We start from the raw sequence: 17,825 nt of genomic DNA on the forward strand, positions 1-17,825 counted from the left end.
TAATCTGTGATCCAAGTCTCCACTATCAACCTGATCCAATCATGGTTAGGTTTCAAAGTCAGACAACTACTGCCACCTACTGAGCAGGGGTGAAATGTAAATTTGTTACTATCGGTTCTGTGGGCGTGGCTTGGTGTGGGGGTAATGTGACTGGGTGGGCGTGGCCAACTTTTTTTTTTTAACTTTTCAAAGCATTTTTTCTAATGCTTTGAAAAGCCTCTGCGGATCAGGCAAGTCAGCTGGGCTCGTCAGACACTTTTCAAAGCAGTTTTTTTACCACCTTGTTGTGGATTTAATAAGACCAACACAACTTTTGGGTTAATCAGAGACAATTTGTATATTGCGCAATAGGTTCAAAGCTCTGTACATGAAGCATTGAACAAAGACAGAAATTAGGTACAATGGTTTTTATACCCTTCTAGACAAAGGATTCTGTTAACTCAGCAATTCATATGGTCATATACATTTGTCATTTTTAATTGACATTTCCTAATTACTGAGTTTCTTTGCAAAACAGTTATAATTCTTTTTGTAGATTACTGAAGCATAGACTCAAATCATCCTCTGACGATAGACAACTTTTAACTCATGTGGATCCCCTTGACCTAACCAACCTTTAAGCTGTATGTCATTAGAATGTTCCTTTCTTCTGACAACTTAGAGGCCTCCTAGAGGTACCAAAAGGATTTTGGCTGAGTTTGTACTTTTTCCAACCGGATGCATTGCTTTTTAGAATAGAGTGAATAGAAAGTTATCCAGTGGTCATCTATCAGAGCCCGCTTCATTTACATTAACCTCTTCGGCCAAGAGGTTGCAGAAAAAAATACTCTGAAAAGCCTCTGACGATCCCAGCTGAGCCGCACGATCATCAGAGGCTTTTTTTTTTTACTTTTAAAAGCATTTTTTCGTCGGAAGAGGTTGTAGAAAAAATGCTTTTAAAAGTAAAAAAAAAAAGCCTCTGATGATCGTGCGGCTCAGCTGGGCATGGTGGTGGTGGGGGTGCAGGGATTTTTGCTACTGGTTCTTCGAACTACCCACCGCCATCACTACCGGATCAGGCGATCCGGTCCGAACCGGGAGCATTTCACCCCTGCTACTGAGGCTTGGTGAAGATGGTGGATCAGGTACCTTCCTAAGAGAAGGCAATGGCCAGAATCCTATAAATCTACTTAAGTTAATAATAAATCTCAAACTCTTCAAAAGATGGAGAGAAAAAAGTTTACAAAATAGCTTTAAATTTATAGCCCAAGTTTCTTGCTCCGAATAATTATGAGTTTTCATTCCCAATACTTTTCTCTGAAGAAAAAAAAATGTTCTATGTACATTCCTACATTGTACTCGTCCAAGAGGCCAAAAATAAGAATTCAGGATCCTCACATTACAGACAGGCTCTGTGCTATGTGTCCCATTAATTAAAACAATGCCATCTATCCGGCCCCTGAAAGTGGGGGCCTGTCCTGTCCATGGGAGCAGCATTCCCCCCTCCCTCCCCCATTCATGTCACTGCCATTCCATTATAAACTAATTTAAAAAATCGTTAATAAAGAGAGGAACTGGGTTCACCCAATGCATCAACTCCAGGCCTCCTGCTGACACCTGTGCAAGGAAAGCGAAGCTTGGTTGGGAGCGTGTGTGTGAATAGAAATATAGAAGGAATAGAGTAGAGTAGAGTAGAGTAGAGTAGAGTAGAGTAGAGTAGAGTAGAGTAGAGTAGAGTAGAATAGAATACAGTAGAATAGAATAGAGCAGAGCAGAGCACAGCAGAATAGAACAGAATAGGAATTCTTTGTTGGCCAAGTGTGATTGGACACGCAAGGAATTTGTCTTGGTGCATAGGCTCTCAGTGTACATAAAAGAAAAGATACGTTCATCAAGAATCATAAGGTACAACACTTAATGATAGTCATAGATATAGATAGATACATAGATGCATTGATACATTGATACATAGATATATAGAAAAATGGAATAGGAATAGAAATAGGAATAGAAATAGAAATAGAAATAGAAATAGGAATAGGAATAGGAATAGGAATAGGAATGGAATGGAATGGAATGGAATGGAATGGAATGGAATGGAATGGAATGGAATGGAATGGAATAGAATAGAATAGAATAGAATAGAATAGAATAGAATAGAATAACAGAGTTGGAAGGGACCTTGGAGGTCTTCTAGTCTAACCCCCTGCTTAGGCAGGAAACCCTACACCACTTCAGACAGATGGTTATCCAACATCTTAAAAACTTCCAGTGTTGGGTTTATTCACAACTTCTGGAGGCAAGTTGTTCCACTGGTTAATTGTTCTCAATGTCAGGAAATTCCTCCTTAGTTCCAGGTTGCTTCTCTCCTTGATTAGTTTCCACCCAGTGCTTCTTGTCCTGCCCTCAGGTGTTTGGGGGAACAGCTTGACTCCCTCTTTGTGAGGGTGCTTTAGAAGCGCCCCCAACTCCTTCCTCGACTTTGCCAAAGCCCTGCACAAACCAAGAAACCTGGCTAACGAGACTAAAGCTTTTAATGGGAACGAAGCCATTATGAGGGGAAAAAACACTGGGCAGGGCAGGGCTCTTGGGCGTCAGAGGCAGCTGGAAAACCCAGGTGGAGCGCGCCCTGCCCTTCTCCTTGGCGAAGGTTGGCCAATGTTTCCTCCGCCCGGGCAGCTCCGACGTTTCCTTCTCCCTCCCCACGAGCCCGGCCTCCTTTCCGGCTTCGCTGATAGGCCCAAACGCCGCCGTCAGCCCGGCCCAAGTTCCCCCGCCTCTGTGCAGCTCCGGCGGGCGCAGGAGGGATGGCGGCGGCCTCGGCTTTGGCGCTGGGCAGCGAGGGGCGACGCCAGCTCCGGCGGGCGCTGCAGGGCCGGTGAGTGCGCAAAGGCGCGGGGCCGACTCCGCTCGGGGTTGCCGCGGGAAGCTGGGAGAGGAGAGCCCCGTTTTTCGCCCCCCGGCAGGGCAAGGAGCTCCGCGGCTGTGCTGAGCCGGTCCCTGGCAGAACCCGACCGTCTGCCTGGTGGTGGTCCATAATGGAAGGGGGACCCCAGTCCCCGTCCCATTCCTGGGGTTGGAGGCATATTTTTGAGGTCGCGCTTTGTAGATCAACCTTGCACGTATGGATTTGGCCCCGACGCGTGTCTTAAGCTTCCACAAGACACACACACCCCCGCTGGCAACCTGGAGCAACTGGAGGGCTAGCGGTGATCGGTGATTTGTCAGCTGATTAGTCAGCCGTTTGTCTCTGCCATATGGGGCAGGTTTGCTTCCACCATGTTGCAGAATAACAAAGAGCTGGAAAAGGGACCTTGGAGGTCTTCTAGTCCAGCCCCTCTGCTCAAGCAGGAGACCCTATATCAGTGATGGCTGACCTTTTTGCCATCGCGTGCCAAAAGCTGGGGGAGTACGGGGTGGTTTGTGTGTCTGTGTGCCCATACCCATAATTCTATGTGCCCTGCCCCCCCACGCATGCGTGCACGACCCCCCCCATGCTTCCCCCCACTTTTGGCATGTGATGGCATGGTGGGCCTGGTAGGCCTGTTTTTTTGCCCTCCCCAGGCTCCAGAGGCTTTCTAGGAGCCTGGGGAGGGCAAAAACAGCCTTCCCCACCTCCCCGGTGGCTCTTCAGAGGCCGGAAACAGCCCAATTGCCGACTTCCGTTGGGCCCAAAAGGCCCAAAAATCAGCTGGCCAGCACGCACATGCGTGCTGGAGCTGAGCTAGGGCAACGCTCACATGCCCACCAATATGGCTCCGTGTGCCACCTGTGGCACACATGCCATGGGTTCGCCATCACGGCCCTATATAATACCATGTCAGACAAATGGTGGTCCAATCTCTTCTTAAAAAGCGGGGTTGTTCTTTGGGAGTGGCTGCATCAGGCCTGGAGAATTGTGTTCACACAACATACTGATCTACAAACGGAACTCTTCCTTCGAAGCAGACTTGAATGTCACCCAGGAACTACAGGTAGTCCCCGAGTTACGACCACAATTGAGCCCCAAAATTATGTTGCTCTAAGGGAAACATTTGTTACGTGAGTTTGCCCCATTTTACAACTTTACACGTCACTGTTATTAAATGAATCATTGTATTTGTTAAGTTAGTAACACGGGTGTTAAGTGAATCATTGACTTTGCTTGTCGGAGGGTCGCAAAAGCTGATCACGTGATTCCAGGACACAGCAGCCGTCATAAATGTGAGCCAGTTGCCAAGCCTCTGAATTTTGATCATGTGACCACAGGGATGCTGCAATGGTTGTGTGAAAAACGGTCGTAAGTCACTTTTTTCAGAGCCATTGTAGCATTGAACGGTCATTAAATGAACTGTTGTAAGTCGAGGACTACCTGTATATGATTGGATCCAGGTTGTTTCCTTGTCAACAGTATGGGAGCTGCTTTCAGTATTTTTTTTTCTGCCTAAAAAAAATAACCTCTGTTAAATCTCCTGGTGGTCTCCCATTCAAGATCGAACAAGCTGTCATCCTCCTTAGCTGTCACAAGTTCAGCCAAAGTCATTTGTTTAGTATTGTGTGTTCAATACTAAATGCTCCAAGTTGTTATTTGAGCTTCAAATATGTGTTTATTGAGAGAAACCATAGTAAAACTAGCAATGGATAAGCGTATTACGGCAACCAGAATTGATGGTTGGAGCTGCTGGTTTACTGCCCCTTCTTAAATTTTGACATCTTTGGATGTTTCTGGAATATCTTGTGCCTAGAAAATGTTTGTAAATCTTTCATTTAGTGCTTTTCGGAGTTTCATTGGACTAAATTAAGAATACAGCTTAGTCCTCGACTTTACAACCACAATTAAGATAGAATTTCCATTGTTAAGCAAAAGTGGTTGTTAAGTGAGTCACGCCCAATTTTATGACCCTTTTTGTCATGGTTGTTAAGTGAGTCATATGATCATTAAGTGAATCTGGCTTCCCCTATTGATTTTGCCGGCTGGGAACACAAATGGTAATGGGGCAATTGCTGTAAATCCCAGGGTCTCCAAACTTGGCAACTTTCAGACTTGTGGACTTCAAGCTTTGCTGGCTGAGGAATTCTGGAAGTTGAAGTCCACAAGTCTGAAAGTTGCCAAGTTTGGAGACCCCTGCTGTAAATACATGCTGGTTTCTAAGTGTGCGGATTATGATCACGTGACCTTGGGGATGGTGCGATGGTCATGTTGTGGCCTGTCAGCGGCCTGTGCGGATTGTAGCTGATTCTGACAGCGAGGAGCTGGTGTGCTGCACCAGCAGCCTGTGCAGCTGGCACCCGAGTCAGACAATGAGGAGGCTGGAGAAGATGTGGTGCCAGAGGCAGGGATTCAGCCAGGGCCTTCAGAACCTCCAGAAGCTCCCTTAAGTGAAGAGAACGAAGAGGAGGAACCTCTTCTCGATGCACGGGCACGCAGAGCTGCCAAAAGGCAGGAGTGGTTCCTCAGGAGGAGGTCTTCTTGATAGTAAGGCTTGGGGCTAATTGGCCACTCCCTTAGCCTATTTAAGGAGGAATGCCGACTGAAGCAAATTGTAGGGAACAACTTTAGTTCATTCTCTGGATTCTCTGCAAATTGCTTCTGGGCTTTCTGCCAACCTTAGTAAGATTGTGATTACTTTATCTTTGTTTTCTTGTAGGCTGTTAAGGAAGTTTATTAACAGCCTTTGTTTGGAAAAGACTGAGTTATTTTAGTAAATTTAAGTTTTGTACAAACTTCGTGTGTGCTGTGTCCTTTGGGGTCTGTAGGTGGGGCAGAACAGGTCATAAGTGCAGTTTTTGCAGTTGTAGGACTGGTTGTAAGTCACTTTTTTTCCAGTTCTGTTGCAACTTTGAATGCTAAATTATTTTTTTTGGATTTTTGATGGGTCTTTTCCTTCCACAGAAAATGGCTTTGGGCCTTGAGTACCAGAGAATATGCTTCTGTAACAGGTAAATTACATGGCTTATTTTCTTTATGGAAATTTTTTCTCGATTCCTAACAATTTATACGACAACTAGAAACTAATTTTGAAGTCAGATAAAAATAATAACATTATCCTGCCGTTCTGATCATTGTGGACGAATTAGTAGTAATAGAGGATGTGGGCGTAATTATGGCAGACCTAATTTCTCATAACGTGCTTTATTAATTTGGGGGAAAAAAAAACAGGTCAAAGGAATATCGAGAAAGTTCTCGTGGCAAACCGAGGAGAGATCGCTTGCAGGGTGATGCGAACCGCTCGGAAGATGGGAGTGAAGTCGGTGGCAGTTTACAGCGAGGCTGACCGGAATTCAATGCACGTAGCCATGGTAAAAATTCATCAGCTGACACTCTTAAGGGCTGCTCTTAAGGCAATTGTGGAGCCAAATAATTTTGTATGAATAATACATTCACTTAACCATACTTGCGGTTGCCTCAGTTTAGATCAGGGGTGTCAAACTCAAGGCCCCGGAAGTGGTTAGATCTGGCCTACGGGGCCGCCCTGGAAATTGCAAAGGAGTGGACCGTGAATCCTCTGCCAGCGAAAATGGAGCCCGCCTCACCCCCTGGCTCCGTTTTTGGCCTGGATAGCCTCCTGCAGCACTTTGCCAGCGAAAACAGAGCGAAAATGGCCCATCTCTCAGGCCTGGAAGCCATCTTTTTCGTTGGATCTTCAGGCCTGCCACATTTACTACTGTGGGAAACTGGGAGAGGGGATTATATGGAGCCAGGGTGATATATAGTCATAATAACATTCCTTTTTTTTTTTTTTTTTTTTTTTTTAAATATACTTTATTGAGTTTTCCAATATTTAAAAAGACAAAATACAATCTCAATCTTGATCCGGGGTACGGTGTTTACACATTTCATAAGTCAAATATTGGATGGATTCCATCCATAACTATCACTATACATTATATTATACAATACTATATAATCGTCTACATTTCTATACCATTGAGTCCATTTCTGGTGTTTAAGCAACTATAGCCTATTATCGTACTTTTATCCTATTCTTTAACCAATTATACCAAATTCCCCATACTTCATAGTGCTTAGAATTTTCTTCATTTTTTAGCTCGTTTGTCAGTTTAGCCATCTCTGCGCACTCTAGGATTTTATTTATTAATGTTTCCTCAGAGGGGGTAGATTTAGATTTCCAAAGTTTCGCAAAGGCTATTCTAGCCGCAGTAATAATTTGAATTGCCAAATGGGTTTTATTATTGTTGAGACCATCTTCCGTCATACCTAAGAGAAAGAATTCCGGGGCCAGGACTATCTCCTGTTCCATTATTTCAGAGAGCCAGAGTCGGATCTTTAACCAAAACTTTTTGGTCTCAGGACAAGTCCACCAAAGATGATAAAAGGTGCCGACCGTTTTTCCACATTTCCAGCATAAAGCAGAAGAGTTTGGGAATATTTTAGCCAGCCTGTCCGGGGGTAGATACCACCTATGCAATATTTTGTAGTGGTTTTCCCTGAATGTTGACGATTTTGTTATTTTGAGATTCCTATTCCAAGCTGTCTCCCAGTCATTGAAATTAAGGCCATATTCTAGGTTTTTCTCCCAAATGCTTAACTGTTTTTTAGCTATCATCTCCGCTCTATCCTCATCTAATATAAAGTTATAAATTTTGGATAACATTTTCTTATCTGGACCCCAAATGATTTTATCAAAATATCCATATTTCATTTCAATACCCCTTCTATCTCTATCTTCTTGAAATCTAGACTTAATTTGGAGATAGTTCCACCAGTCCAGATTGAACCCCTGGTCCCTCAATGCTTCCAAAGGTTTGAGCTTCCCTTCTTCGTCCAAGATATCCTTATATGTGCCCATTTTATAGTTTCCTCTCCTATTTGGGACCACTAGAGCTTCCATAATCGACAACCAGCTAGGAACCTTGGTATATATCTTCTGTCTAATTTCCCGCCACGTACAAATCAATGTCTCTCTTATTTTATGTTTATGAAAATACGTTTTCCTCCTATCCTTTATATCCCAGAGGTAAGCATGCCATCCTTCATGGAGGTCATGTCCTTCTAGTGTCAGAGTTCTCCCTTCTTTTAATTTAATCCACTCCTTTATCCAAATTATTTTTGCCGCCTTTTGGTATAATTCCCAATCAGGGAGCCCAAACCCTCCCAAATTTCTTTTCCCTTGAAGTGTCTTAAGAGATATCCTTGATTTCTTACCCTCCCACAAGAAATTCCTAATATATTTATTCAAATCCAGGAAGAATTTTTTATCCAGAGATACCGGTATGTTTTGAAATAAAAATAGAAATTTCGGTAGAATATTCATTTTGATCGCCGCAATTTTCCCGGTCAGGGACAATTTAAGTCTCCTCCACCTATCGAGGTCTTGATTGATTTTCTGCAATAAGGGAATATAGTTATCATCTTTTAATGAAGATAGTCTTGCGGTAATCCATATTCCCAGATATTTTGTTTTCTTAACTACCTGGAGGCCTAGTAGGTCTTCTAATTCTTTCGTTTGTAGGTTTGTCATATTTTTCACGATTATTTTAGTTTTGTTCTTATTAAGTTTAAGGCCCGCGACTTCTCCATAGTTCTGAACTTCCTGCATTAATTTTGAGCTGGTGTCTAATGGGTCTTCAATTATAATTATAACATTCCTTTCTCAGAGAGTCAAGGATATCTTGCCCTGCACCTGGAGGGGTGTGGCTGAGAGGCATCTCCAGTTGGGATGGTGCTTGGATTGGACCATGTGATGGACTTGTGGGTGTTGGGCAGGGACTTGGACTTTCTTTTAGGTGGGGAAAACCTGGAAACTTTCAGATTTGGGTTTTCCCAGATGTGCCAATATGACATCTCTAATAAAATGGAACTTTGAAGAAACTCCAGCCTCTAAGCTTTCTTTCATTGGGTGGTGTTACTTGGAACCCTGACACCATCCTGGCCATGCCCCCCCTGGCCAAGTGATGGTCCCGGGGTCCCCCACGGTCAAACACAACCCTGATGCAGCCTTTAATGAAATCGACTTTGACACCCCTGGTTTAGATTGATCACAGAACAGGTAGTCCTCAACTTACAACCATGCTGTTCAAAATTATAGTGGCACTGAAAAAAGTGACATATGACTGTTTTTCAAACATCCTTTGCAGGATTCCCCACATGGGCATGTGATTAAAATTTGGACACTTGGCAACTGGTTCATATTTATGACAGTTGCAGTGTCCTGGGTCATGCATTTACCTTTTGCAGCCTTTTGACAAGCAAAGTCAATGAGGAAGACAGATTAATTTAAACAACTGTGTCTTTTAACAACTACGGTCATTCACTTAACAGCTGTGGCAAGAAAGGTCATAAAACGGGCCAAAACTCACCTACAGATACCTTGCTTAGGTTCAGTTGTGGTCGTAAGTCAAAGACTATCTGTATGCAAACCTAACCATGGTTGTACAGTGTTTAGATGACAACCAGTTCAGGGTTTAAAATAAAATAGTTATGGCTTAGTTCAGTGTTTTTCGAGCTTGGCCATTTAAAGATATGTGGACTATCACTCCCAGAATTCCTGCATTGCCAGCTGGGGAATTCTGGGAGTTGAAATCCACATATCTTTAAGTTGTTAAGTTTGAAAAATACTGTGATCAGTGCATAGGGTTTAATCACATTTCAGGTCTAAATAAAGCAATATGTTTTGTAATTGGTGTTCAAACTTTAATAGGAAGTCCTATGCCTGGGGTGTCCGCAGCCATGGTCAAAAAAGTCAAGATGGTGGCTTTGACTCAAGGATTGAAGCCCTTTCTCTTTTTTTTAACCAGTGCTACCTCACAAATTATAAAGGGGCGGGGCTTTGATAGCATGATTGCAGCTTCCATTTTGATTTTTTGTTAAGTTACCTTATGGCTAATCCAGATCAGTCCCTCTGCTGCTTGAGTTTGTTCTTCAAGGATGCATCAAAATCTTGTAGAAAAGTTAATCTAAAATATGTAATAAAGTATAAATAAAGTATACTAATAAAATGATGCTGTTTTCTTGTAGGCCGATGAAGCCTATTGCATTGGCCCAGCACCATCTCAGCAGAGTTACCTATCCATGGAAAAAATAATGCAAGTGGCCAGAAACTCTGCAGCACAGGTACAAATTCTGCTTTGTAACAACTACCGTATTTTTCGGACTATAAGACGCACCGGACTATAAGACGCACCTACATTTTTTGGTGAGGAAAACAAGAAAAAGAAATTTGCCTCTTCCTCTGCCTCCCAGCAATTTTGCCTCATTGCAGCAAACAGCAGCCTGCTTTACTTTCATTTTCGCTTTCAGCATAGCTTGATTAGCACAAGAAAAAAAAATCTGCTCCAGCAATTTACCTCCTTGCAGCAAGCAGCAGAGGTCCACGCAAAACAGCTGAGCAAAACAGCTGAGAATCAGGAGGCCGATCCAATCAACTTGTGCTAATTAGGCTGTGCTGAAGCTGAAAGGTGCTGTTTCTTCTTGCTGCTTGCTGCAAGGAGGTAAACTGCTGGGAGGCAGAAGCCAAAGGGTGGGGGCCAGTGGGTGGGCAGGGCTACATTCGGTGTATAAGACGCACCTAAACTTTCACCCCCTTTTAGGGGGGAAAAAGGTGCATCTTATACTCCGAAAAGGTTAAAATTTAAAATTGGGTTAGTGCAACATAATAACATGGATTCTCTGTGTAAGTGACTAAACTCTCACATTGCAGGCTTTGGTATTCTGACTGAATTTCTTGAAGCAATTTAAATTAATTCATCAAGTCTGCTTTTTTTTTAATGGTCTCATTTCCCATAAAGTTGTGTAAATATTCTGCTAACGCCCCAGTTCTTTCTGTGGTTAACCTCTGTGCCTGCTACTTGTAGAGGTTCAGCCATCCTAACAACATGTCCCTATGCTACTGTTTCATAGGTCTTTTAAGTGCAACAGAGGGATAATGTCGGGATGGCTTTGCAGATCACTCTCATAGCAATTGATCAGATTTTTTTGCTGGTCACATACAGTGGTAATTGTTGGGTGGGAGGACCAACTAACCCTTGGGTTCTCCTATTGGTCGCTGAAAAAATGACTGATTGCTGGTAGTATTCTGAGGTCAACAGCAATGGAAAAGATTGCACATAACTTCAATCTGCTTTTCAGTGTTTGGGCAACAGAAAACAACAGTGTGGACGTTTCTGCATTTTGGAGGCCAGCTTCAGCTTCTAGAGCAGCTCAGCAGAAACATCACAAAGCCTCAAATAAGCCTCTCACAATATACTTTTGATATTTCCTATTTTAGGCTATCCATCCAGGCTATGGTTTCCTATCCGAAAACACAGAGTTTGCTGAACTCTGTAACCAAGAAGGGATAATTTTCATAGGTCCTCCTTCATCTGCCATCAGAGATATGGGCATTAAGAGGTATGGCTAAATTTATTATGGAAATATTGTTTTGTTGGAACTACTAGGTTGTTCCTTGTATCTGGGAGGCACATTTTTTAAGATATGCAGTGAATTGATCCTGCAGTCTTTTAATACCCTTGAGAATTATGGTCTCAAAAATCTCAGTGTAGAGTGGCCAAATGCAGTACAACCTTTGGTCTAATTTCATGTGGGCCTTTATCTAATACATGGGGTGGTGGTGTGGCTCAGCGGTTAAGATGTTGGGCTTGTTGCCTAGAAAGCCAGCAGCCTAGGTTCGAGACCCGAGCACCACACGACGGGGTGCACTCCCATCCTCGCTCCAGCTCCTGCCAACTTAGCAGTTCGAAAGCATGCAAATGCAAGTAGATAAATAGGTACCACCTCAGTGGGCAGGCAATAGCGCTTCGTAATATACTGTCATGTGACTGTGGAAATGTCTTTGGACAGCACTGGCTCAATGGCCTTGAAATGGAGACTTAACACCACCCCTTATAGTCTGCAATGACCAGCGGAGTAAAATCCGCAGGGGACTCTAATTAATTAATATCTCATTTAATTGAGGTGGGAGGAGCCCAGACATGTGAATCATAGAAGGAATCTAGATGAAGTAATGGTTGATTTACATACCATCAAGTCAGTGTTGACACTTGGTGGAGACATAGATTTTCTCCTTGATCAAAATGGAATGTGGGTTTCTTTCGAAATACCGTAAGGAAATTGCATCAGAGAGAGGTGGGTTGTGGGAATGAAAAAGATGTTTTGCAGAATTCCTTCTATTGTTGACACTGAACATGAAGTTGTGTTCCCTTGAAGTACTTCTAAGGCCATCATGTCTGCGGCTGGAGTTCCTGTGGTGGAAGGTTACCACGGGGAAGAGCAATCAGACAAGTTTTTGGAAGACCAAGCCAGAAGGATCGGTTACCCAGTTATGATCAAAGCTGTCCGTGGAGGTGGAGGCAAGGTAGCATCTGTTCGATGACATTTCATCAATTAGTCTACCATTTGTTGCATCATAAAGTTCTACTTAAGCTATAATTCTTTTCCTCTGTGTTGATGCAGGAATTAATCTGTGCACTCACGGTACATTCATATCATAGCTAGATTCACTCCTTGCAGTAAACCAGGAGTCTCCCAACTTGGCAACTTTAAGTCTTGTGGACTTTAATTTTGAGAATTCCTCAGCCAGCCATGCTGGCTGAGAAATTCTGAGAACTGTAGTTCATAAGCCAAGCTCAGAGACCCCTGCGGTAAGCATGGTTAAATATGTTCGTTGAACAAGCTGGACTTGGATAAGCAATCACAATATATAATTTATGTGGTTAACATAATGGTAATCCAAAATTGGTTTTAGGGTTCCTGTTGGCATGTGTGAATGAGTGTAGACCGTTGTGAAGGAACACACCCATGTGCAACAATGGAGTATCAATAACCTTGGGAGGGATGAAGTTGTAGACTGTAAAGTTGTATCGCAGTCACTTGGTTTTTATTTTTATTTATGTTGCCATCTATCTTTAATAAGTTCAGAAAACCAAAGATGAATTCATTTTGCAGTCTCATCTCAAGTGCCCTCTCATAATGCTACATAACCCTTAAAAGAATCTTTATAAAAATACAGGCATCAGGTCAATCTTTTTTTATGGCTACCAGGAATATATACTGCTCAAAAAAATAAAGGGAACAGAAGCAGAAGACATCTGAGATCTGAATGAATGAAATAGCCTTATTAAATACTTTGTTCTTTACATACAGTAGTTTATACACTGCTCAAACAACTAAAGGGAACACAAAACTACTGTCTGTAACGAACAAAGTATTTAATAAGGCTATTTCATTCATTCAGATCTGGGATGTCTTCTGTTTGTGTTCCCTTTATTTTTTTGAGCAGTGTGTTTACATATATATATATATATATATATATATATTTGTTTATGTAAGTTTTCACGGGTATGTATGTATAGTTAATATTTCGGGTTTCTTCCCGTGTAATTGTGGATATATCCCTAAAAGGGTAGAAGCGACGTTTCGACAGATGGGATGGCAGATGGGATTCTGTCGAAATGTCGCTTCTACCCTTTTAGGGATATATCCACAATTACACGGGAAGAAATCCGAAATATTAACTATACATACATACATACATACATACATACATACATACATACATACATACATACATATATATATGTATAGTTTTTTTAGATTGCGGCCAAAAATATTTAATTATTTTAAATTGTTTTAAATTTTGTATCTTCTGTTTTTATTCTGGCTGTTCACCGCCCTGAGTCCTGCTGGAGAAGGGCGGTATACAAATTAAAATAAATAAATAAATAAATAAATTAATTAATACAACAGAAAACATTTCTTACTGATTTTTTTCAAAATAATTTATTTGCTTGTTTTCCTAATATTAGTTTTATCCCTTATTTGCCCTAGGGAATGAGAATAGCATTTACTGAAAAAGAATTTCAGGAGCAATTGGAATCCGCTCGAAGAGAAGCAAAGAAGTCCTTTAACGATGATGCCATGTTGATAGAGAAGTTTGTTGACAATCCAAGGTAACACAACAATCTGTTGGGCAGCTCTTTATCACTCCCTATTAGTAGCCCCACTACTAGGCAGGAAGTACACTGTAGAGGAATACGCAGCAACCGTTTATAAAACACAACCTATGTCAGTCATACAAGGTGGACCAGGCAGGAAACAGAAAAACAGAATAATGTAGTTGGAAGGGACCTTGGAATCTTCTAGTCCAACCCACTGCTCAAGCAAGAAACCCGATGCCATTTCAGACAAATGTTATCCAATCTCTTCTTTAAAACTTCCAGTGTTGGAGCATTTACAACTTCTGAAGGCAAGTCGTTCCACTGATTAATTGTTCTCACTGTCAGGAAATTTCTCCTTAGTTCTAGGTGGCTTCTCTCCTTGATTAGTTTCCACCCATTGCTTCTTGTTCTGCCTTCAGGTGCTTTGGAGAATAGCTTGACTCCCTCTTCTTTGTGGCAGCCCCTGAGATATTGGAACACAGCTATCTCGTCACCCTCAGTCCTTCTTTCCACTAGACTAGACATACTCAGTTCAGGTGTGGGTTCTATTTACCTTTACTACCAGTTTGCAATGGGGCCGTGCGCAAGCGCAGAAGCTTCTGCCCATGCACAGAAGCATTCTGATAACGTCGGGGTTGGTGGGCGGAGCTTCCCGCCAGTTTTACTACCAGTTCTATAGAACCGATGTGAACCGGGAACAACCCACCACTGACCCAGTTCCTGCAACCTTTCTTCATATGTTTTATCCTCTGGTTTCCTAATCACAGGACGAGCCAATGACTGGACGAGTCAATTCTATTTTATTGAAGATTACATTAATAGAATCTTGCAAGTTTGAAAGTATCTCTTTCCCTGGGAACATTTTGCAATCCCCAAACTAAGAATGGTTTCTTCTGAGCTCTTTTTTTTTTTTAATTTGATTTATATGCCACCCTTCTCCGGAGACTCAGGGCGGCTTCTTTTGTATATTTATACAAAGTCAGCTTATTGCCCCCACAAACTGGGTCCTCAATTTACCTACCTTAGAAAGGATGGAAGGCTGAGTCAACCTTGAGCCTGGTGAGATTCGAACTTACAGTAATTGCAGACAGCTGGTGTTAATCACAATGCTATCAGTCTGCTGAGCCACCAGGCCCCTTGCCCTCCCTACACTCCTGCAGTGGGCTTAGCTCCTTTTATCTAATCGTTCTCTTGATGGTTTCTCATTGCCCTGTCTGCTAAGTTCATTTCCACAAAGCATTGCAGCTTACCCAGGGGTGGGCTTCAAAAATTTTAGCAAGGGGTCCTCTAGGCCTGGATGCTGAGTGGGCGTGGCCAAATTGGCCTCCTGCACCACAGCCGGGGGGGGGGGTTGCCCTCCCAGGGCTCCGGAGGCTTTTCTTGAGCCTCCGGGAGGGCGAAAACAGCCTCCCCAGGCTCCAGAGGCCCTCTAGAGGCCAGAAACAGGCCCGTTTCCGGCCTTCCCAAACTTCCAGTAGGCCCGTTTTTCGCCCTCCCCGAGCCTCCACGCGCACCCTGCATTTACCTGCATCCAAAATGGGCCGCATGGGGATTCCTGGGAGGGGAGGGGCAGGGTGGGTGGGGCCATCCAGGAGTGGGATTTGGGGGTTCTCCGAACTGCACAGAATCTTAACTAGAGGTTCTCCCGAACCCCTGCGAACCCCCAGCGTCCTACCCCTGAGCTTACCTCTGGAAAACAGGAAAGCATGAGAAAGAAACATGAGATTTCCTGCCTTGGTTCTCTTTCATATAAAAGGAAACAAAAAAGAAATGTCTTTGGACTTTCAGGATTGTATTTTTACAGCAATATTCATAAAGTAGAGTTCTAGTTTCTTGTGCCTTTTTTCTGACCTGACCTTCTTCGAAGGGCTGACATAGAAATAAATGTCTGAGGTGAGCCATAAAACTCACGATGACAGTTGAGAAAAGAAAAGAAAAGAAAATTGTTCCACATCCTTTCATCCAAAATAGCAAACTGGAAAATCCCAGTCCTGCCACATTTGAGGTACGGATTCCTCCCCTCCTCTCATAATATATATTCAATATATTATAGCATTCTGCTTTATGAAATACTGATAGGAGAAATGAATAAGCCTCATTTCTAGATTGGAAAAAAAAGTATCCCCAAAGTATATGATGGATTTTATTAGTCATGTTAAAAATTCAAAAATTGGGGATTAAGAAATAAGCAACGATGGACAATATTATGCCCCCACTTACAAACTTTAAAATATGAAACAGGCATGTAGAAGTTCAAGTATTTGGAGACCAACATGGCAATGCAGTCTACCTGTTTGAAAGAGATTGCAGTGTACAGAGAAGACATCAAAAAATTATTGAGGAAGCTCCAGGGGTAAGTAGACAGCTTTTGAAAAATAATTCAAATAACTATGATTATTATAATTTTGTGACTATGATTTTTGTTTTTATGCTTGCTGTTAAGGCAGTGTCAGTCCACTATTTCTGCAGAAAGTATCTTTTTCAAGGTCCTGAAATTCTCAAAGCATATTAATGTGCAATTTTCTATGTACCATATTGAAGAGAGTGCAGTGTCAGGCTTTGAGGTCGTCTCAAATAAATTGCATTTCAAACAAAGTCTTTGAAGGAAAACTCCTATTTATTAAGCACGACATTCTACACCCGACTCCATCGAAGCCAACACTGACTTCCAGACCCAAAACCCTCCCTTTCCGTTCCCCACTCTCCTGCACTCATTGGCCATCTTCCAAGTCATTCTACCCCTAATCTACTGCTCCAGCTCAAAGGAATTTCCCCCCTCCCATCCCATCTCCTAGGTGATATTATCTCCAGTGAAAATAAGTAGGTGAAAAGTCAAACGTCACTTTCCAGACGCCTCCGCCTCTCCTTCTTATGTCAGCACTAGAGTAAATGCAGCTTGAAGTGCTGACATGCAGTTTCCTTACAAATGTGTGATGTAGCCATTCCTTCTTTTTCTGAGCACGGAAGGAATTACTTTTTCTAGGAAGTTCTTAGTGGCTTTGTTTTCAACCAATGGAACAGCTTGCCTTGAGAAGTTGTGGGAGCTTCATCACTGGAAGCTTTCAAGAAGAGACCGGACTGCCATTTGTCAGAAATGGTGTAGGGTCTCCTCCTTGAGTGGGGGGTTTGGACTAGATGACCTACAAGGTCCCTTCCAACTCTGTTAATTTGAAAATCTGAATTCTGTCTCATATGTTCCTAACATGCATTTAAATGCTTATGATGTCTTAGCAGCTTGGGTAAAGACTGTGATGCCCGTTATTTGAAACTCATTTGTATTTTTGAACGTTTTGCACAGTATATGTTAAGTTTTCTGTCAATACAAATAGTCCTCGACTTACAACAGTTCTTTTAGTGACCGTTCAAAGTTACCACGGCACAGAAAAATGTGACTTATGACCAGTGGTGGGATTCAAATAATTTAACAACCGCCCTAATGATTTCTTCCAACAACCAGTTCACCAAACTGCTCAGAAATTTAACAACCGGTTCTCCCGAAGTGGTGTGAACTGGCTGAATCCCACCACTGGATATGACCACTTCCAACCTTTGCAGCAGCCCATGATCATGTGATCAAAATTGAAATGCTTGGCAACTGACTCATGCTTATGACGGTTGCAGTGTCCCAGAGTCATGTGATCCCTTGATTCTCTCTTTCCAACCATTGTTTCTTTCCTTCTCCTCTAGTGTTTTGTAGAATAATCTGACCTCCTCTTCTTTGTAGGAGCCCCTCAAATACTGGAACACTGCTATCATGTTTCCCCTAGTCCAGTGATGGCTAACCTTTTTGTCATTGTGTGCCAAAAGTGTGTGTGCATGCCTGCACCCATAATGCAATGCGTACATGACACCCGCTGCGCGCCCCACCTTCCCGCGCATGCACGCACGATCCCCGCGCTCCCTGCGTATGCATGCGCAACTCCCCCGCCCCACGCATGTGTGTGTGTGACTCCTGCACTCCCTGCCCCTCT

General features: G+C 42.8%; 1 protein-coding gene across 4 annotated transcripts in view; it reads left to right on the top strand.

The window, feature by feature from the left end:
* Positions 1 to 2,367: 2,367 nt before the first annotated feature.
* The window catches only part of MCCC1 (methylcrotonyl-CoA carboxylase subunit 1), a 34,920-nt gene continuing 19,462 nt past the window's right edge, over positions 2,368 to 17,825 (top strand). Inside the window, exons 1-8 of one of the 4 annotated variants that reach the window (XM_034438898.3) lie at positions 2,368 to 2,857; positions 5,852 to 5,898; positions 6,119 to 6,258; positions 9,938 to 10,033; positions 11,187 to 11,308; positions 12,125 to 12,272; positions 13,745 to 13,866; positions 16,096 to 16,207. In XM_034438898.3, coding sequence (XP_034294789.2) covers positions 2,787 to 2,857; positions 5,852 to 5,898; positions 6,119 to 6,258; positions 9,938 to 10,033; positions 11,187 to 11,308; positions 12,125 to 12,272; positions 13,745 to 13,866; positions 16,096 to 16,207 — 858 coding nt within the window. In that variant the 5' untranslated portion in view covers positions 2,368 to 2,786. The remainder of the gene's footprint in view (positions 2,858 to 5,851; positions 5,899 to 6,118; positions 6,259 to 9,937; positions 10,034 to 11,186; positions 11,309 to 12,124; positions 12,273 to 13,744; positions 13,867 to 16,095; positions 16,208 to 17,825) is intronic. The other 3 variants (XM_087872488.1, XM_087872487.1, XM_087872489.1) reach the window with 3 other exon arrangements.

Source organism: Pantherophis guttatus, chromosome 6, assembly GCF_059756535.1.
Source record: "Pantherophis guttatus breed Tessera chromosome 6, ASM5975653v1, whole genome shotgun sequence".
Lineage (NCBI taxonomy): Eukaryota > Metazoa > Chordata > Lepidosauria > Squamata > Colubridae > Pantherophis > Pantherophis guttatus.